Source organism: Bison bison, unplaced genomic scaffold (genome assembly GCF_000754665.1).
Source record: "Bison bison bison isolate TAMUID 2011002044 unplaced genomic scaffold, Bison_UMD1.0 scf7180017864230, whole genome shotgun sequence".
Classification (NCBI taxonomy): domain Eukaryota; kingdom Metazoa; phylum Chordata; class Mammalia; order Artiodactyla; family Bovidae; genus Bison; species Bison bison.
Window position 1 is genome coordinate 32675 of NW_011494802.1, and position 22517 is coordinate 55191.

Below are 22517 nucleotides of genomic sequence, written 5' to 3' on the forward strand. Positions count from 1 at the left end.
AAGTTCCTTCAAGTTTTCATCACTTATTTCCAGCTAAACTTATGAATCCTTATCCCCTGCTATCCTCCCTGTAGCACCTTCCGCCTGTACCCTAAACACACAAGCCATTTTATCATTCCATGCCTTTGTACATACTATTCATGCTGCCAAGAATGTCATACTGTTTTCTCTTTCTATTGAACTCATGTATCTTTTAAGACCAAATACAGTTTCCTTTAAGAAGGAAGGAAAGTTTCCTTACTCCTCCAGACAAAGTTGATCATGCCCTCTATACTATAAGTACTGGTAGATTTAAGTACTGGTTGATTTATATGCATCTGCCCTTTTAACTGGAGAAGGCAATAGCACCCCACTCCAGTACTCTTGCCTGGAAAATCCCATGGACGGAGGAGCCTGGTAGGCTGCAGTCCACGGGGTCACTAGGAGTTGGACACGACTGAGCGACTTCACTTTCACTTTTCACTTTCATGCATTGGAGAAGGAAATGGCAACCCACTCCAGCGTTCTTGCCTGGAGAATCCCAGGGGCAGGGGAGCCTTGTGGGCTGCCGTCTATGGGGTCGCACAGAGTCAGACACAACAGAAGTGACTTAGCAGCAGCAGCCCTTTTAATGGGCTTCCCAGGTGGCCCTAGTGGTAAAGAACCCACCTGCCAATGCAGCGACGTAAGAGATGGGGGTTCGGTCCCTGGGTCAGAAAGATCCCCTGGATCAGGGAAGGGCAACCCACTCTAGTATTCTTGCCTAGAGAATTCCATGGACAGAGAAACCTGCCAAGTTATAGTCCACAGGGTCACAAAGAGATGGATATGACTGAAGTGACTTACACATACACAACCTGCTAAGAGATGAACTTGAGTTTATTAGACAGTTTGATATTCAGTCCTAGAACCTAATGCTTATAAGCACTTAGTAAATGTTTACTGAACAAATGAATGACAAAACATTTCCTCACTATTGACTAGAAACACTATTTTTTTCTCCAACTAGTTTAACTCGTAAAATCCATACAAATATAACTTTAGTGCTGACCTTTAGAGACCAGTAAAATGAAATAAAAAGACAAATTTGAGGCCAACCTTGAGACTTATGGAAAATTACTATAAAGTAACATTTTATAGGGGTTCATAGTTCAGATACTTATCATTGTTGACTGAAAACACTTACTGAAGTCAACACTCTTTTATTCAACATATTAAATGTGTTGTTTAACTCTGGTAACCACAGCTGTGACTTAGTTAACGATCTCAATAAATCCTACTTAAATCGGAGACAGGAAAAAATTATGCAAATGAATTCTTATCTGTTTTTCTGCCCAAGGCATATTTGATAACAGATAAAACATACTCCAAATAGTCTCTACTTAATAGTCAAGAAGCCATTTGAGGTTTTATTTGGATCAAAATCAAATACAAAGAAGAGGAGAAGCCTGCTATGTTCACAAATGATTTTATTTCAGAAAGAAATTACACATTAAAAAGAAGACATAGTTAAGAGCTTACAATCATGTATGGAAGTGACTCCAAGAAAGTAAACAGTTATTAAATATATAAAGCGCATGATTTAAAAAGACAGTAATAGATAATGACAGATGGGCTTGCCTTAGGTTCACCCACAAAATAGTATCTTTTGTCTAAAAACAAACAGATATTGGTCTTTGAGACAGCTCTTTAGACATGAGTTTGTACTTTCAGTGGACTTGAAAAATCAAACCAATCACACCAGGTTCCACATAGGCTGTATCACACCCATACTCATCAAGCAGGATGGAAACCATCCATCAATTAAACCTTGCAGCTAGATAGGATGTCTTCCACTAATCTCTTGTAAACCCAGGCATCACCCTTAAGCCGCTGCCTCCTGATACCCACCACGTCGGGTTTTTGAAGCTGGCACACTTCTAGTTCAAACTGCATTGTCACTTTGCCAAAATCTGACTGTGTCTGACACTTCAGTGTATAGCTGTGAAAAACAAGATAAGAAGCCAGTTAGTAGGAGAATCATGAATATTCTGTATAATACAAGAGATTTCTAAGCCTCTAGGAGGCCAGTGGGGAAAATGAACCATGATTTCATATTAAGCAATGCAGTACTGCTTATAGTTTCCAGATGACCTAGCTATGCATTAGTGATGGAGTATGACTAGTGTTTTCCCAAAAGCTGAACCAGAATCTTTAAAAAAAAAAAAAAAAGCTGAAAAGGCTTTATCAGAATTCTCCCTTGCTCCAAAGAAAAGTGCTTTATTCATAGCTATACAAGCCATTCATGCTTAAGAAATCTTTTGGCATCCTTTATGCAACTCTTTCAATGGTATAACCTGTGAACATTAGGCCATTTCCACAATGTTCACAACAAAAGAAAGCAGAGGGAAGATGAAGAATATTTTATTTTGTGCACTTCATCAGAACTTCTGTCTTTCATATAAATTAAGCTGAAGCCACCAACCTGTTAGTAAGAAACACGTTTTTGAGGTTTTTCTAATAGTGAATGTGAAAGTCGTTCAGTTGTGTCCAACTCTTTGCAACCCCATGGACTATATAGTCCATGGAATTCTCTAGGCCAGAATACTGGAGTGGGTAGCCTTTCCCTTCTCCAGTGGGTCGAACCCAGGTCTCCCACTTTGCAGGCAGATTCTTTACCAGCTGAGCCACAAGGGAAGCCCTATTTTCTAATAGTAATAAGAGGTTATGATCATTATAACACTTTAGGGCAGAGTTATAAAATATATCGCTCTTTTTCTTACTTGTGTCCTCTGGGGCTTGATCTATTAAAAATAAGCAGTCGATACCAGAAATGCCATAAGGTATACCCTGTAGTTAAGGTTCCTGATGGGAAGATGAAGCACAGAGCAATGCAGTCACATCAAAGATAAAACGTTGATTCTTCCTCATTGGACAAAGATAGCAATGGAATATGACAGAGATTAGTGACACCACTCCACTGAAAAGTTCGTTACTCTGCTTTGTCACAAAGAAAGTAAAAACAGGTAAGATAAAAAGAAAAATAAGGGATCAAGGCAGACCTTTGGGTGGATAAGGAAGTTCAAGGAACAGATTATTAGTTAATAGCCAGTTAGTGATCCGGCAGATTATATGCTAAAGAAAAATAATTGAAAGCTTTCTCATATAGATTTCGTGAGAGGTTCTGCAACTGTGAATAAACCCCAAGCATGAAGAGCAAGTCAGGGTTAGATGTGTTCTAATGACATTTGAAGAAGAAAGCCAGGATTCACATAAGTAGTGCTTGCCAACACTTAGAGATAATGAAAAGTAAAATTACTGTTGCAAAAGATTCTTTCTTAAAATCTTCTCTCTATTGACTGTTCCATTTAAATATTTTTGCTAATTTATTAGTGGCTCTTCTTCGTCATTGTTCAGTCACTAAGTCATGTCCAACTCTTTGCGACCTCATGGACTACAGCACACCAGGCTTCCCTGTCCGTCACTATCTTCCAGAGTTTGCTAAAATTCATGTCCATTGAGTCAGTGATGCTATCCAACTATCTCATCATCTGTTGCCCCCTTCTCCTTTTGCCTTCAATCTTTCCCAGCATTGGAGCCTTTTCCAATAGGTCAGCTCTTTGCATCAGGTAGCCGAAGTATTGGAGCTTCAGCATCAGTTCTTCCAATGAATATTCAGGGTTGATTTCCTTTAGGATTGACTGGTTTGATCTCCTTGCAGTCCAAGGGACTCTCAAGAGTCTTCTCTAGCACCACAATTCGAATGCATCAATTATTTGGCATTCAGCCTTCTTTAGGGTCCAACTATCACATCTGTACATGACTACTGGAAAAACCATAGCTCTGACTATGCAGACCTCTGTTGGCAAAGTGATATCTCTGCTTTTTAATACGCTGTCTAGGTTTATCATAGCTTTCCTTCCAAGGAGCAAAGAGTCTTTTAATTTCATGGCTGCAGTCATGTCCACAGTGATTCTGGAGCTCAGGAAAATAAAATCTGTCAGTTTGCATTTTTTTTCCCCTTCTATTTGCCATGAAGTGATGGGGACTGGATGCCATGATTTTAGTATTTTGAATGCTGAGTTTTAAGTAAGTTTTTTCATTCGTCTAGTTTAGTGTTTCCATTCTTCTATTAGTGCTTTAATAATGAAATTTTAGAGAGACATAACTAAGTGGAAATGCTTAGAAATATGAACATCTTAAGTAACCAGAAGAGTTCTGGCTGTCCAAACCATGAGATCATGACCCAGGAGGTTTTGATGGCAGTTCTTTCAACAGTGGGAAAGAGATGAAGTGACATACTTTCTAAAGTACTGAAAACCAATCCTATCACATAGACATCATAAAGAGGAGTATGTGTGTATATATATGTCTATATATATCTCCCTGATTTGAGGTATCTCATAAATTTAGATTAGAACTTAGAAATATTATTGTTAAGCAGAACATTAAAGAAAAATAGAAAAAGCAAAAGAAAACTGGAAGAAATTTAGATTTTTCTATTTTGAAAAGTCTAACTTTGAAAGTGGTGACAATATGGTCACTTAAAAAACTTCTAAAGCCCATATAAAACAAAAAGAATAAATTATAAACAGACACTATCATAAAAGCTTTTTTGGAAAAAATGAGATGGAAGAAATACATATTTTTAATAAGAGAAGGGACTCAACCTATATTTTCTCAAAGTTCAAAAGACATCAAGTAATGGATGAAAACATGCTTCTTACCCCTTCTGTACAAAGTCAACGTGCTTCTTTGGAAGAACAGACATTATTTCATTCAAGAGTTGATCTGGATTCACTAATCTGGTTGTAGTCACATTATAGTGAGGCTTAAAAAAGAAAAAGGAGGGGTGAGAAGTAAATCCTTACATCAATACAAAGACCATCCTACCTGATTTAGAGATCCCCAACTCCTCAATATAGTACCATTTCAAGTGGAAATATTTCAAGACAAACAGAATTTACAATCAACTCTTAGTAAGCTGGACTGAGATGGTACTGGGAGAGCCTACAGAAATCATGTTTATTAGTAATCACCTCCATATCATCATTTTTATACTTGCATCTTCCTCTCCTACCAGCTTTTTAAATAAGTAAATAAATATGAAATAATGTCTATCTCTCTGAGCTCTACCTATTTCCCTCTTCTTCCATTGTGATAAAGATTCCTGCAGTGAAAACTGTGAGAAAACAAATGCCCTAGAAAATTTCACTTGTATATAGTTGGATGTGTTTCCTTAATTCTTTCTTGATTACTTAAGGAATTTTATAGAATCCCAGGAGCTGATTCTATGACAATTCTATGAAGGAATGAATATAACAGGTTTTTCTCATTCACTCACAGCATATTTCTCAGAAATAATTTCATTCCTAATTGGTAACTGTCTATCCATTCATCCAACAACTATTTATTGAAGGCTTACTAGGTCCCAGGCACTGTTTTAATAGGTCCCAGAGACAGACAAGAATCCCTGCCTTCCTAGTACTATCTATATTGTCAAACAAAATTATACCTTCTGTGTCTTTAACATTTCAGTTCTTTTTATAAATAACAAAATGCTGAGGTTGGAAACGACCCCACTACCTTACTTTTCAAATGAAGAACCTATGACCCAAAGAAGAAATACAAGTTTCTTAAGATGGGGTTTCCCAAAATGTGATAAAAAATTATAATTGGACTTACAACCTAAGTGGCACATGTATACTTTTTTGGGGGTCACACTGCATAGCATGCAGGATCTTAGTTCCCTGACAAGAGTTCAAGACTGTACCCAGTGCAGCAGAAGTATGGAGTCTGAACCACTAGACCCCCAGGGAAGTCCCAGATAAATATTTTTATGTATTTGTTCCAATCTGATTTAGAAAATATAATTAGCAAAAACTAATAATATATGGTTTCCTTTTAAATAAACACAAGCCTTTAAAAAGTTAGTCATCTTGATTGTGGTGGTTTCACAAGTACATTATGCATGCCAAAGTATATGAATTGCACATTTTTAATATATGCAGATTATTGCATGTCAATTATAAATCTATTTGAATTCTGCATCACATAATGCTCACTTTGGCAGCACATATACTACAATGCATCATATAAAGAAAGTATCAGAAAAATAACAGTGTAGATTATACACTGATATGCCGATATAAAGGTGACTGTCAAATGACTGGAGTTTAGGAACCTCAGTTTCAGGTTATAAAAGGAACAAGAGGCACAGCTGTGACAAGCTCCTCTGTCTCTTGGCTTCCAACTCAGGACTTTTTTCAACAAATTGGTCTTTTCAAGATAATAACAAACTACACACTCAAATCACAATTCAAGTGATTCCTTTTGTAAAATAAAAAAGTGATCTTATTTTATCTATTTAAAATTAAAGATTTTTAAAGACTGCTTCCTAAAAGAGGGCTTAACTACATACGATTTGCTGTCTTAAAAAACTAAGGTGTTCTTCGTACCATCTTTCATCTTTGTTTTGCCCCATCTCACAGCTTGTGGGATCTTAGATCCCCAAGGGATCAAACCTACGTTCCCTGCAGTGGCAGCACTGGAGCACCAGGAAAATCCCTTTGTACCATCCTTTTAATTTTCTGTAAGTTTATAATTTTTAACTTAACAACCGGGTGGAAACATGAGGCTAATCTCCGAAAGCAAGTCTTTCAGTTATGAAAAACTTTAAACATTAGAAAGGGTTAAAGATCCAAAGTTAGATAAAGTTTCAGATGCTCGGATGTGCTAATTAGAACTGTGGTTCTGCTACACTGGGGTTAAAATGCTCAACACTGACGAAAATAATACTTGACACTGGAACACCTTATATCAATAAAGCATTTCATATGCAATGTAGCATTTCATACAGTCTTGTTTACATATCCCTACTCTGTGAAGCTGCCAGAGACATTCTCTCCAGTTTTTACAAATAAAGACATTGAGAAAGTCAGAGATAAAATGTCTTAGCCAAGCTACACTGTATGAAGCTGAGGCTACAACCCAGGCTTCTCATTCCTATCTTGTCAGTTCTCTCCTACATTCTAGAAGCACTGGGAAATACCTAGAAAGCCAATATCACAGCAGTTCCTACTGAAAAATGCATTCGAGTTCCAAACAATTTACATAGGCGAACATTTCAAGGATGTTATCCATTAGTATTTGATAACTGCTTAGCATCTCAATAATGTATATAATTGGACAAGTTTCCTTAATCTTCTTTATTTACTATTCTCCTAGAAATGACATATGATTTTCATAATCCCAGTGTCAGGGTTTGAAATACCTCACAACTGTCTCCAACTAGAGAAATCTCAGAATAAAAGGATAAAATATGCCTAATAAACAGTCATATGAAACATAAAACTCCAGTGAATTACATAAGTTCTACAAGGCAACAGACACTAACGGAGAAGTCCTATCTTCTCTCACTTTAAGATAGAACATAAATGGGATATCAGAACAGTTCTTCCCCGAAGCGCCCAGCCTCCCTTCTGGGCCTGTTGCTATTCTCCTCACATTCACCACACTCAAAGTTCAAATTAACTTGCCCTGCATTCAAATATTTTGTGAGGGCCTACAAATGCACCCCTGTGTCAGGGACTCTTCTGTGTACCAGAAACAGGACAACTGAGCACAAGTTCCCACCCTTAAGACAGTTCCTCAAACATGCCCCACGCTTCCTCATCTCCATGTTGCCTCTGAGATTAATCCCCCTACCTGAACTTGAATATTTAAATTTTAGTTATTTGTCCCCCCAAAAGATAAACTATGTAATTTACCTCTGCATTAAGCCTACTGCATAGTAACATGTATACTTTAGGTGCTCAAAAAATATGTACATATTAGCTAAACAGATGAATAAGTAAATTAAAAATACTGATCAATTCATGCATTCAGTACTTTTCTTTGGAAAAAAAGAAATAGTACAATCAGCAGTCAACTTCTAAAATCCATGTTAAAGAACTTCAGTCCACCTACCTTTAGTCTTCTTGGCCCATCTTTGACAGAGCCTTTCCTTTTGCTCCTGGTAAGCACTGTGATAACCTTATCCAACCCCTTCTCAAGGCTCCCAAACACTTTGGTTCCTTTTCTTTTTGGAGTTTCCTCTACATGTACTTGGTTGAGATTGAGTTCTACTGAGCGACACCTGAGGGAAAAAAAGAAAAAAACCTCATGAGTAGGAGCTGGACTTCCACCTGTTGGCTCCTCACAGAGATGCTTTTGTCCTGCCTGATAGGTGCCAGGTATGCCCAGGCCAGGCCATCTTATTCTTCTTCAGGGAACATGAAAGCCATCTCCCACCCAAAGCAGCCATCACCTGTCCACTGAGCCAAATGCCAAAATTATTTTTTCCCCTACCTTTTTTAATGTCAAATCTGTAGAAGAGTTGAGCAAAATATATAACAACCACCCACATATCCTTCTAGATTAATACTATATTAATATTTTGTTGCATTTGCTTTATGTATATATAATAAATATATTAAAAATAAGCCATCAAAGTAACCCATCTGAAGACATCACAACCCTTTATTCTAAAACACTTCAGTACACATCAATATATCAATATTTTCCTACATAACCACAATCTCATTATGATATCAAGAAAATGCAATAATGCCATGCGTGCATGATCAATCATGTCTGACTCTTTGCTTCTGTTAGTAGACATCTGTACTCCATTGGCAGAAGTGTAGGGAAAGATGGGCCTCAGCACAGGAACCCTGGGCCCAGCCTCCCAGCTGGCTGTATTTTTTTATTTATTTATTTTCGGCTGTGCTGGGTCCGCACTGCGACACGGGCTTTTCTCTGGTTGTGGCGAGCAGGGGCAACTCTCCAGTTGCAGTGCATGGTCTCCTCACTGAGGTGGCTTCTCTTGTGGGGAGCACAGGCTCTAGGACACACGGGCTTCAGTACTTGCAGTTCCCAGGATGTGGAGCACAAGTTCAATGGTTGTGGTTCACAGGCTTAGCTGCTTTGCAGCTTGTGGGATCATCCCAGTTCAGGGATCAAATCCATGTCCCTTGCACCGGCAGGGGGATGCTTTACCACTGAGTCACCAAAGAAGCCCCTGCTGTATTTTAAGTTAAGGTGTCAATGCTCCTGCTGATGAGTCCCACAACTGCCCCCTGAGGAAGTGTCAACATCTTCAGTAATGACCACAGACTATGTTTATACAGACATTCCTACAGTCCCTGACAGAATTCACACGCTGGTTTAACTTAATTGGGTTTATCATATATGAAAAAAGGAAATCTGGTTACATATACTAAAGAACAAACGAGTCTTAAAAACTGAACACTTACCGCCTCTCAGGGCTAATGACTCCTGTTATTAACTTCTCTGTTCCTGTTGAATTTACCGGCATTTTAATTGGGGTTTCTTTCAGGAACTGGTTTCCAGCTATTAGAAAAACAACAAATACAAACCATATGTAGCTTACATGCTATAGTTTCAAAATTTTTATCAATAATGCATGTATCACCTCATTCACTGGCTCAGAAATATTGTAATCACTTGCCCAGTGATGTTAACGCTCTAATTCTTTAAAGAAATGTTTCCATGTGATTTATAATAAAAACAAAATCATTTTGCTTTACAAGTGTGACTCTGCTTTTTCTTCACTGTAAAACTGAGGCCATGCTTAAGATTTTGTTATAAATATCACATGACAAATCTAAATAGAACATATAAATAATACTTCATGATTACGGATTCTCCTTTCTATAAATAAGTCAGTGTGTATTTATACCTTTAATTGATACATTACTGAGAGATGTTAATTCATAGCCCTTTCAACTCCTGTCAGGCAAAGAGAACAGTTCCCTGTGAAAGCTGACAAAAGTTATTAAAGAGGTTGTGAGCTTTAGTTATTTTTATAGTCCATATTCCAGAATTTGGGGTTTTATTCTAGCAGTGTATTTGTAACTGATATAGTTTGTGACAAATCTGTGTTAACAATCTGGTTACTGCTAATTAACTTTTTGTTCATGATCTAAAAGTTGTATATTGCTTAGAAATATAAGATATCAAGGTTTTAAAAATAGATCAGAGGTTTTGTTTTATTTATGACTATATAGCATTACTCTCACTGGTTCCCCAGGAACAATAAAATAAGATTAATCAACAATACCTATGAAAACAGTTTTCATCTTTATGTACTGAGGGTATCTACTACCATATATAGTTACCCTTCAACAAACTCTCATTAAATGGATTAGACAGGATTCAGAAAAATAAAACTAATTCTTAGGTCAAAAAATGACTCAGAGGGACTGCCCTTTTGATCCAGTCACTAAGACTCCATGCTTCCAAAGCAGGTGGCTCAAGTTTGATCCCTGGTCAGGGAATTAGATCCCACATGCTGCAATGAGGACCCAGAGCAGCAAAATAATAAAAAATAAATATTAAAAATATGATTCAGAGCAAAAGTAAAATGCAAAGTGCTAATGGAGGCTATCAACTGGGGCTTCAGCCACTGCTTCTCTTGGCAGCCCTTATGTTTAAAGAAAAATGGCCAAAATTAGCTTCTGACCAATGTAATCTCTCACAGGGACAAGATATGTAAATTAATGACACTTTAAGATTATAAATTCCAAACTACCTATATTTTCAAAACTTTCAGAATTACATAAACTTTTTATTGAAAGTCAATAATAGAAGGGACTATTTTTAAAAAATAATTAAAAAAAAAAAAAAAAGCCCTGAATGGGTTGAGTTAAAGGTCCATTCTAGTTCCCTGCCCAACTCACAACTCACAAAGGACCTTGCAGGTATATTAAGAGAAATAAGAGAAGAGAAAGAGATACGATGCAACAGCAGCAATTACTGAGATCCTACTATATGCAAATATTATCTCATTAACACTCATAAATAACCACAGGCTTTCACACATCACACCAAACTAGCCTCATGATTTTAGGGACAGTGTTGATTCAACTGGATAATGCTATCAACAGAACTTCCAGCAAATATTCTCACCAAGTGTTTCATAATATCTTTATGTATAAGAAGTAGACTCTAGAATTGGCTATCAGTTAGTCAGTTAGCAAACTGGAAACACAATGGCAGGATGTGGGCAGCCATTCACAAGGCAATGCTTCACAGTGTAGGTTCATTAAGATTTTAACATAACACATGAGTAGGTCACCATTGCTGGAAAGAAAACTAATAAAGTTTAGGTGTCATTTCTTTAAAGTGACAAAGACTAGATCACAGTAAATAAAATCCCTTCAGGCTCTCTCTAATTTATGCATTTCTTCATTCAACAGAAATGGCCCCCATTATATACCAGGCACTAGGCTTCCCAGGTGGCACTAATGGTAAAGAACCCGCCTGCCAATGCGGAGACATCAAAGACACAGGTTTGATCCCTGGGTTGGGAAGATCCCCTGGAGGAGGGCATGGCAACCAACTCCAGTATTCTTGCCTGGAGAATCCCATAGACAGAGGAGCCTGGAGGGCCACGGACCATGGGGTTGCAAAGAGTCAGGCAGACCGAAGCAACATGGCATGCATGCAGGCACCTAGTAGGCACAAGATACCAAGTATGGCTCCAGCTAGGTACTATGCCATGTCACAGTAAAGTAAGACAGCCTACGCTCATGACACTGTCTCATTCTGGTGAGACCTAGTACTGGAAAACTGGATTCAGTTCTAGGCACTATGTTTTAAACAGAGTGACAAAATAGAATGTGCCCAGATAAGATCAGCTATGAAAACACTGAGACATCACCCAATGAAGAGGAAATCAAGGTAAATGAGAGAGCTGTAATATAGACACAGCTCTAGGTATCCGGAAGGGCATCAGTAGTAGAACAGGCAGAACAGGATCAGACACCAGAACTGGAGCTCTAGACCAGTAAGAAGGGCTCAGCAAAGACTTGAATGGAGTCATTCTATGTGGGGGCAGAGGGGCAAGCAAGGTCTCAGGCTACATGTACAACCTTGGGCAGATCCCTTCACTCCGAGTCTCAGGTTCCTCCGTTGTGAAAACGGTAGGGGGATTAAATCAGCTATAACTTGCCTTTCACCTTTGATATTCTATGATGCTATGATTCAACTCTATAAATGTGGGAAAGAGAAAAATGTAATAACATTTGAGAAAAATCTGAAGTTGATTAATATGCTTTCATTCCAACTAATGCAAATAACATATGCTTAAAAAACAGCCTGGCTTCTCCTATAATTCCTGAGGGCAATGCTACCCATTTCTGATCTGCTATATGTTTATTTAGCACGGTAAGAAGAAGGAATTTCGAGATATTTTGCTACTGTTTAATCTAAACAGCAAATACCTTTTGAGGGTGTACTGTAATGATTTGGTGTAGTGAGTATTTCTCTTTTATACTGGTTCTTATTAACTGGAGTCTTTGGCTCAGGAAATACAAAGCACTCTTCATTCTTTACAGCAGACTTAGGAGTATATACATTTTCTTTGTTCTTTAATTTATTGGCAGATGCCCTGCATAATACTGGAGTTAATGATGTAGATTCCAGGTCATTTGATTCTGTCCAATGCTTGGCAAACTGGAAAAAAAAAAGTTACTGGATAAAGCACACTGAAGAAGAAAAGTCAATTTCTTTACAACCTGCCTTAATCATTTGCAAATTACCTTGCACCATTTTTATTAAAATGAAACACTATCAAGAGGATATTATGGGTGATACCAGGAAATTTGAAAATGTATATTCAGTTCTCTTTAGTTAGTACATGTAGATCACTTTAGGCTGTTCTATTGACAGGTCATTTTCAACATGTTTCAAGCTGTATTTAATCAAACACACCCAGATTCTAGGCAATTGAAGTTGGCCACAAATAAATCCCTAAGAATTGCTTCCCATATCTAGACTGCCAGTTTGCTTCTAATATGTACCAAGAAATAAAGTTTAGTCAATGACCAGCACAAAAAAACTATGTTAAAATGTTCTAACAGAAATGTTGCATAGAAAATATGTCTTAATCCTTTTAAATTTATGGTTGAGCTTGCAAAAAAGATAGGAAAATCCTCAGAGGTCAAACGAAAAACAGGAGCATGAATGCAGAAATGTAATCAAGGCTGAAACTGTCTGCTGCCCTAAGGGCATCTACCCACTCTCTTGCATAACCTACAGCAGGAGATGAGACCTATGCAAGGTGCTAAGTTAGAGCCAAAGCTTCCAGGTAAAGCCAGGAGGGGCCAAAACGAAAATGAAAGGGTGAATAAATTTAAACCTGCCCTGTAAAGGAGTTGGCAAAAAAACCTGTCTGTCCTGGTTATGGCTCTGAAGAAGAAAAGAGAGTTTCCTTTAACAATTATTAAGTACCCACAGGACAGTCTTCACACAGGTTTGGAGCTCAAATTCATATCCCAGAAATTTCAGCCTTAGAATTTGATTTAAAATAGTTCTAGTCCTAAATGGTTGTATTCCAGGAACATGACAAAAGGAAACACAATTCCTATCTGAAAGAAAAGCTTCAATCCAGCACAACCCAAGACCTCAACCCTTAATCCAAGCCTCAAAGCATTCCCAAAGAGTTCCAAGAAAAATGAGCCTATTAAAAAAAAATCACAAATGATACAAACACCATGAGCAAAAGTCAGGAGTAAAAATAAAAAGGAACAGACTCAAAAAGATGTAAGATATTAAAATTATCAAGTACAGAACATAAATATGTTCATATGTTCAAAATAATAAAAAATTTAAAACATGAAAAGAAAAAAGGTAAAGCAATTTTGAAAAAGAATAAAAATCCCTAGAAATAATGTAATATAAAAATGAAAAATTCAATGGACATGTCAAACAGCAGATAGATAGAAATGAAAAAAGAACGTGAATGTGAAATAAGTCTGAAACGATCTAGAATATAGCTTAGAGAGAGAGATATGGGATACATGAGAGTTTAAAATAAATGGAAGACGGAGCTCTATGGTCTGCTGCTGCTAAGTCGCTTCAGTAGTGTCCAACTCTGTACGACCCCTTAGACGGCAGCCCACCAGGCTCCTCCATCCCTGGGATTCTCCAGGCAAGAATACTGGAGTGGGTTGCCATTTCCTTCTATGGTCTAACATATATCTATTACACGTTCCAGAGATAGAGACAATGAAAAAGCAGTAATTACTCAAGGTATTTTCTAAAATTAATTAAAGATACAAATCCTCAAATACAGGCAACACAATGAATCACAAACAAAAAGAAATCCATATCTATATTTACTAGGTTGTACAACTCTAGAAGACACTACTCACCCAGACAGTATACCTAACAACGAGACTGCAGAACGCCAAAAGCAAAGAGAAAATCCTGAAAAGAGACAGGGAAAAGACTAACTAGAAAGCAACCTAACTGACACTGATTCAGTTCAGTAGCTCAGTCGTGTCCGACTCTTTGTGACCCCATGGATTACAGTACGCCAGGCCTCCCTGTTCCTTACCAACTCCCAGAGTTTACTCAAACTCATGTGATGCCATATGATGGCATGCCAGTCAGTGATGCCATCCAACCACCTCATCCTCTGTCATCCCCTTCTCCCGCTTTCAATCTCTCCTAGCATCAGGGCCTTTTCCAATGAGTCAGTTCTTCGCATCAGGTGACCAAAGTATTGGAGTTTCAGCTTCAGCATCAGTCCCTCCAATGAATATTCAGGACTGATTTCCTTTAGGATGGACTGGTTGGATCTCCTTGCAGTCCAAGGGACTCTCAAGAGACTTCTCCAACACCACAGTTCAAAAGCATCAACTCTTCGGTGCTCAGCTTTCTTTATAGTCCAACTCTCACATCCATCCATGACTACTGGAAAACCATAGCTTTGACTAGACGGACCTTTGTTGGCAAAGTAATGTCTCTGCTTTTGAATATGCTATCTAGGTTGGTCATAGCTTTTCTTCCAAGGAGCAAGCGTCTTTTAATTTCATGGCTGCAGTCACAATCTGCAGTGATCTTGGAGTCCCCAAAAATAAAGTCTGTCATTGTTTCCATTGTTTCCCCATCTATCTGCCATGAAGTGATGGGACCAGATGTCATGATCTCAGTTTTCTGAATGTTGAGTTGTAAGCCAACTTTTTCGCTCTCCTCTTTCACTTTCATCAAGAGGCTCTTTAGTTCTTCACTTTCTGCCATAAAGGTGGTGTCGTCTGCATATCTGAGGTTACTGATATTTCTCCTGGCAATCTTGATTCCAGCTTGTGCTTCATCCAGTCCAGCATTTCTCATGATATACTCTGCATATAAGTTAAATAAGCAGGGTGACAATATACAGCCTTGACATACTCCTTTCCCTATTTGAACCAGTCTGTTGTTCCATGTCCAGTTCTAACTGTTGCTTCTTGACCTGCATACAGATTTCTCAAGAGGCAGATCAGGTGGTCTGGTATTCCAATCTCTTGAAGAATTTTCCAGTTTGTTGTGATCCACACAGTCAAAGGCTTTGGCACAGTCAATAAAGCAGAAGTAGATGTTTTTCTGGAACTCTCTTGCTTTTTCAATGATCCAACGGATGTTAGCAATTTGATCTCTGGTTCCTCTGCCTTTTCTAAATCCAGCTTGAACATCTGGAAGTTCATGGTTCTCCAAGCCTGGCTTGGAGAATCTTGAGCATTACTTTGCTAGCGTGTGAGATGAGTGCAATTGTGCGGTAGTTTGAGTATTCTTTGTCATTGCTCTTCTTTGGGATTGGAATGAAACTGACCTTTTCCAGTCCTGTGGCCACTGCTGAGTTTTCCAAATTTGCTGGCAAATTTGCTGACATCGATTACTCAATGGTAACCACAGAAGCAAGAAGACAGTGGAGGAGAAGGAAATAGCAACCCACTCCAATATTCTTGCCTGGGAAATCCCATGGACAGAGGAGCCTGGTGGGTGACAGTTCATGGGGTTGGACATGACTTAGCAATTAAACAATTCTTCATTAATTAAAAAAAAAAAACTATCTCTAGGAGAACAGAGGGGGAAAAAAAAAGAGAGTGGAATAATATGTTCAAAATGAAGAGTGTAAAATAACTGATAAACTAGAAATCAATATACAGAGAAACTACATTCCAAAAATGAAAGTGAAAAAAGACAATTTTAGCTAATTTAGAAAGAGTGCCATAAATTGTGACTTCCACTAAAGGAAATTTTAAAGGATACACATCAGGAAGAAAAAAAATAATTTTAAAATGAAGGATTTGAGAGATAAGAAGGGTAAGTAAATGAAGGGAAATGTGAGTCAATCAAAATAAATATCAATAGCATTACATTCTAAAAATGTAATTCATGAAGTTGAAAATGTATGGAGCCAAAAAAAATTGTACTACAGTTATGCAAAATTAACTACTGGAGGAAAATCAGTGAAAAGTCCATGGGACCATAGTATCCATTGATTTTATGCCAAAACATTTTAAAACTTAAACGAAAGGGACACGAGAAAAACAACATTCACCAAGCTGACAGGAAGAAATTGAAATACTGTGTAGTCCTATAAACACAAAAGAAATTGAATCAGTAGTTGACTAGCTTCTCACAGAAAAATTCCAGGCCCAGACAGTTACATAAGCTCCATCGTACACTCAAGGAAAATATAATTAATAGCTCTTAAATACCATTTCAGGGAATAAAAAAGGCTATGTTCAAATCATTTTAAAAGACAAATTATAATCTTAATATCAATCAGATATGATTAATATAAGATGGGATGGGATGCAAGAACAGGAGAAGAAAGCCTTTCAATCTTTATTCAACATAGTTCCATAATGTTTGAATTTTTTTACAAGATGAATATACCCATGTATTACTTATGCATAACAAAACTAAAATTTTCAAAAGAAAAAAAAAGTCATTTAAGAAAGAACTGGCCAATCTCACTTAAGAACATAGAAGCAAAAATTCTAAATGAAAATTATTAGTAAACTAAACCCAGCAACATGTAAAAAAGATAGCAATACATCATGACAAACTGGGCTTATCTAAAGGATGCAAAATTGTTTTAAAATAAAATCTATTAATATAACATATACTATATTAACAAATGGAAAGAACAAAGCCAGATGATTATCTCAACAGATGAATTCTATCTAATCTTTTTTTCTGCAACTGAGATTCATAATTTTTAAGCAAACCAGGATAGATGAGAAAAGTTTCTTAGTCTGAAAAATATGGGGTGGGAGGCACAGAGAAGAGAGAGGGAAAAGGGGGATAACAAGAAAAGGGAAAGAAGAACAGAGAAAGGGAGGGTGAAGGGGAATGAAAAAGAAAAAACAAGCACCATATTTAACGGTAAAATATTAGAAGCATCATTCTACAGTTGGGAACAACACAGAATGTGTGCTATATTGTCAGGACTACTAAGTACAGTAATAAAATGACACTAAAGGCATGAGAATTGGAAAGGAAGTAACAAAACTATCACTCACAGCTGATTTTTTATAATATGTGAAAGAATATATAAAGTATAAGAATTTAAGAGTTTATGAGAGCTGTTGAATTTAAGATCAATACACAAAAATCAATTTCATATCTATACACCAGTATTAGACAGTTAGAAAATGTGACTTTAAAAAGCCTAACATTCCCAATAGCAATAAAAAATAAAAGTACTCAGGAATAAATCTAGTAAAAGATATATAAGATCTTTTGGGAGAAATTTATAAAATTTTATCAAAAGTAATTAACTAAAACCTAATAAATATAGCAAGGTACATTATGTCTACAGATGAGGGGTTTGGGAGTACAGACCTCAATTTTTTCCCAAATTGAATCTTAGAACCAATGTAATTTCAGTTTTTAAGTGTATGTAAAGTTATCAATTTATCAAAAATTTATCAAAATGACTCTAAAATGTACATGGAAACGCAAAGGAACAAGAAATAGCCAAGATATCCCTATAGAAGCCTAAGATGGGAGGAAACTGGCCATCCAGATAAAAGAAATATTATAAAACGGAAGAGGTAAGACAGATGGTATTGGTGCAAATAAACCAATGAAACAAAACATTTCTCAGAAGCAGACACACATATAACAACTTGATATCTGACACAAGTGCCACTGTAGATCAGATTGGACTTTATAATGGTGCTGGCACAACTGGGTATAAGAGGAAGAGTTGATTCCCTACCTCACACCATACAAGAGAATTAATTCTCCATAGAATAAAGACTTAAATGTGAAAGAAAGAGCTTTAAAACTTGAGAAGCAATATGTGTGAATGCATTTATAACTTTTGGAGAATGATTTCTTTTAAAAGATACAAAAGTTACCAACCATAAAGAAAAATACTGGCACCTCATTAAAATTAATGACTCCTGCCATCAAAGCAAAAAGACAAGTGACAAACTCAGATAATATACCTGTACACCTGCAACACACAACCAACAAAGGGTTAGAATTAAACTTAGAATTTCCTCAATACCACAAGAGAAAAGAAACAATCCAATAGAAAAATAGGCAAAAGACACAAAAAGACATTTCATAAAACAGGAAAAAACATTGGCCGATCAACATATGAAAAGATACAAATCTAATCAAAAAAAGTACAAATTAAAACCACACTGAGATATCACTTCACATTCATCAGATTAGAAAATATTAAACACAAAAAGTAACAAGTATTGATAAGTCTGTGGAATAGGGACATTTAAATTATACCTCATTTTGTAAACAGGAGGGGAGGGGAGGAAAGGGAAAAAAAAGAGCAGTAAAGTGCTCCAAAATGAAAAGAATTCAACTTGGAAATAATTGGCTTCCTTTCATTTATATCCCAACAATCTGTTAATATTTTCAATGGTTTAGGAATTCATGAAATTTGCAAGCACAAATTAGATCTCATATTATATAGTCTAGACATTTTTTATAATTGAGATAACATATTTTACTTTAAATAATAAAAATAACCAACCTGTGGTGTTTGTGGAGTAGCCACACCTCTTGATGAAATGTCTTCACACCATTCATAGTTCATTAATCCAGTCACATAATTTTCATCACTTGTGATCATATCTTCTAGACTCAGATTCTTCGACTATTCAAAAACAGAAGAACTCAGAAAACAATGCCACCATGATTCAGTTTTTAAGGGTATATTACAGGCACAGGGCAAGGCCCTGGAAGCAGAAACAAATGAGAGACAGTATATAGAAGGAGCTCACATCCAAAACTGAAAACAAGAAGTCAAAAGTCTTTAATTCAAATTATTAGATAGGAGAATCTCTGACTCTCAAACAAGATGCCTTGGAATGTTCTTATGTTATACGGCTAAGTAGCTTATCATTATCAGATAATGACTACAACACCAGACAAACAACTCCTTTGCAAATCCACAAATAAGCTCTCTGACAAAGCAGAAAATGGAAGGGACTCTGAAATAGGGGTTTCTTGGTTGGAAGAACATACTGAGTAGTTAGCAATTTCTACTAGGAATAAATTCGCCTTATGAAACATCTCCTGGAGACAAGATATTTGGGATCCTATGCTAATAATACCAACAGAGTCACTTATTTTCCTTCATTCTTCCTCCTCAATAAACTGTCTGTGCTCAGTTGCTCAGGCATGTCTGACTCTTTGGAACCCCATGGACTGTAGCCTGCCCGGTTCCTCTGTCCATGGCATTCCCCAGGCAAGAATAGTAAAGTGGGGATCGAACCTGCATCTTCTGCAGTGGTAGGCAGATTCTTTACCACTGAGCCATCTGGGAAGCTAAATAAACTAGGAATACACTAGATATAACCTAAATTCTAAGACTATGCAGTATAGCTGGATTTTTTATTTCCTTCAACATCTATTTAGCCTGGTCAGGCAACTGTACTTGAATTTCTTACACCCCAAAAATCCCTTCTTTTCTAATTTTCTAATTCAAGGACAAATCTTCTCATATCTAAACTATTCAGGCAGACAACACAATCCCCACCACTAGTCTTTCCACCCTCTCAACCAGGGATGACAGAGTTTTCCAGGGTTGTCAATTACCATCAACTAGAACTAGTTACATGGAGTGCTAGGCTGAGAAAAATACTAAGTCTAGGCTCAGTGGGGAGAAGCACAGTATTGTATGAATGAGGGCTACAGTAGGGAGTAAAAGCACATACATATCCCTGATTGAATAATCCTATATACAAATGGATGAATTCTGAAAATCAGTCAAGTTGGTGATTTGTCATTGTCATGGCTTGCTCAAAAATCCAGTTTCCCATTACCTATAGCATAAAGTCTAACCCTCTGATCTGGCATTTCAAGGTTCTCTACAATCTAGCTTTCAGCTACCCTTCCAGATCACCCATTCTCTCTCCCTCTCTTACTTTTCCCCCTTGAACTCTATTTTAACCAAACAAATCTAATCATTGTCAAATGAATACATCAAGCACATTTAGGAGACTGAGTTTTTGCTAATTCCATTCATCTTGCCCTAAATTCTGTGCTCCTTCTTTTCCACTTTCCTAAACTTAACAATGGATCCAGTTTGAATCACCCATAGTGATCACTCCCATGCTCCATAAAGCCCCTGCCACGCATCTCTAGTGCTTACCTGGCACCCACCATCTACTATGATGTTGTGTTATTTATACGTGTCTTGCCTTACCTTATCTGTTAGACAGCAAGCATTCTCCTTCATACAGACTGTTTTCTAAGAGCTAGCACAGGGCCTGAAAATGCTAATGATATTGAAAATATGTGGTCTTTTTGTGGTTCTCAGATCAGATTGTATTATCATTTCACTGAAAGTGTCATCCATTGATTAATAGTTCAGAATTACTTACTTTTTTATAAAGAACACTCTAGAGAAAAAAAGAGTGATTCTATCAAGGAGGAGAATAGCAGAAAGACTATATAGCTTGCTTCAAGCCTTAGTGAGTTGCATAAAGATCAGGGAGAAAAAAAAATTTTGATTTCTACTTCATTTCTTGTCATTAAAAACTCTCTTTATTGGCTATAAAAATTGACTCAATATAAATGCCCAAATAATTAAATTATTGGGTAAATGCTCATTAGATGGAAGATTAAATACCTTCCCAGATCATTTTTACTTAGATACTCGACTCATATAAGCACATCAATTGAGACCAGGCCAATCCAGATATAAGAAAATCTAATGGCTCAGGAAAATGTCTAAGAGCTTTTAACTAGGCTATCATAAACTCAAAAACTTAGGGAGTTCCCAGGCAGTCCAGTGTGGTTAGGATTCTGTACTTTCACTGCTGAGGGCCTGGGTTCAATCCCTGGTCAGGGAGCTAGGATCCCGCATGCCACACAGTATAGCCAAAAAATTAAAAATAAATAAAATTAAGCTGAGGTTTATTCTAAGTATGGAGGTATCTAACATCTCTCTGAAATTACTTTGATCAGAACCAAAGTTTATGTTTTTGCATCCTCCTGAACCCAAAGGTACCAACTTGAGTATCAGACTTTAAAGAGTTTGCTCTGTGAGCAGGATGAGGGATGGGATGATTCATGGAGTCAGCAGGTAAAAGATCTGCCTGGGCATGGGATATTCACCAACCCAGTATAACTCTGAGAACAGACTAGAAAAACAGCTCACCCTTTGCTGTCCACCTGAAACTGTCACAACACTGTAAATAGGCTATACTCCAATACAAAACTAAAAATTCTTTAAAAAGAAAAACAGCCCAGCAGTAAGATTATCTCACTTCACACAACAGCCCCTTATACTAACACTTTCAGTTTTTAATTTGCTCAAAAGACCAACTAGGGAGAGAAGGGAGACAAGTTAGGCCTCTCAGGGACAAAAGAACCACTATACGTACAGTACATGATTGACAAGTGCCAAAAAAGAGGTCTACATGAATTGTTAAAGGAATTGCCGGGGGTGGGGATATGGGTGGATTCAACAAAAGATTATGAAAGGGGTAGCATTTGAAGATTTTTAAAACACAGCTTTGATACCTAAAGAAAAAAATATCTGGGACGTAGGAGGGAGATTCAAGAGGGAGGGGACATAGGTATACTTACGGCTGACTCACATTGTTGTATGGCAGAAACCAACACAACATTGTAAGGCAATTATCATCCAATTAAAAAAAAAAATCACTGCACTCACATAATCATTTGGGCTATACTGGATTCCAGGCTTCCCAGGTGGCACAGTGGTAAAGAATTCGCCTGCCAATGCAGGAGATGCAAGAGATGCAGGTTCAATCCCGGGGAGAAGAAGATCCCCTGGAAGAGGCAATGGCAACCCACTCCAGTATTCTCGCCCGGGAAATCCCATGGACAAAGGAGCCTGGCGGGCTACAGTCTATAGGGTCTCAAAGACTCAAACGCAACTGAGAGGCTGAGCAAACATCCTGGATTCCACAAAGAGGGCACACTCCCTCTCTCTGAGAATAACAAAAGTACAGTTTTCTAGTGCTAAAATCATTTAAACTGCAACCTGAACTAATGGAAGGAAGATCATATTACAAAGCTCCACTTTCCATTCAGCAAAGTATTTGGAAGGCAGAATTTTAAGCCATGGGAAATACAGAGAATCACATAGAAAACAGAGACTGATGTGAGCACTTAGGAATGACACAGTGCTTCCAAATAGGTAAGGCTTCTCCACCATTCTACACATTCATGACGAAGGAAAATGAGACAAAGACTACAAAATAGAAAAAAATAGT

General features: G+C 37.3%; 1 protein-coding gene across 3 annotated transcripts in view; it reads right to left on the bottom strand.

Annotated features, from left to right (window-relative positions):
* Nucleotides 1-1432: 1432 nt before the first annotated feature.
* MELK (maternal embryonic leucine zipper kinase) overlaps nt 1433-22517 on the bottom strand; it is a 72450-nt gene continuing 51365 nt past the window's right edge. For all 3 annotated transcript variants that reach the window (XM_010846035.1, XM_010846037.1, XM_010846038.1), the window contains exons 13-18: nt 18800-18922; nt 12246-12477; nt 9255-9351; nt 7927-8095; nt 4686-4789; nt 1433-1960 (exon numbers count right to left, since the gene is read on the bottom strand). In XM_010846035.1, coding sequence (XP_010844337.1) covers nt 1783-1960; nt 4686-4789; nt 7927-8095; nt 9255-9351; nt 12246-12477; nt 18800-18922 — 903 coding nt within the window. In that variant the 3' untranslated portion in view covers nt 1433-1782. The remainder of the gene's footprint in view (nt 1961-4685; nt 4790-7926; nt 8096-9254; nt 9352-12245; nt 12478-18799; nt 18923-22517) is intronic.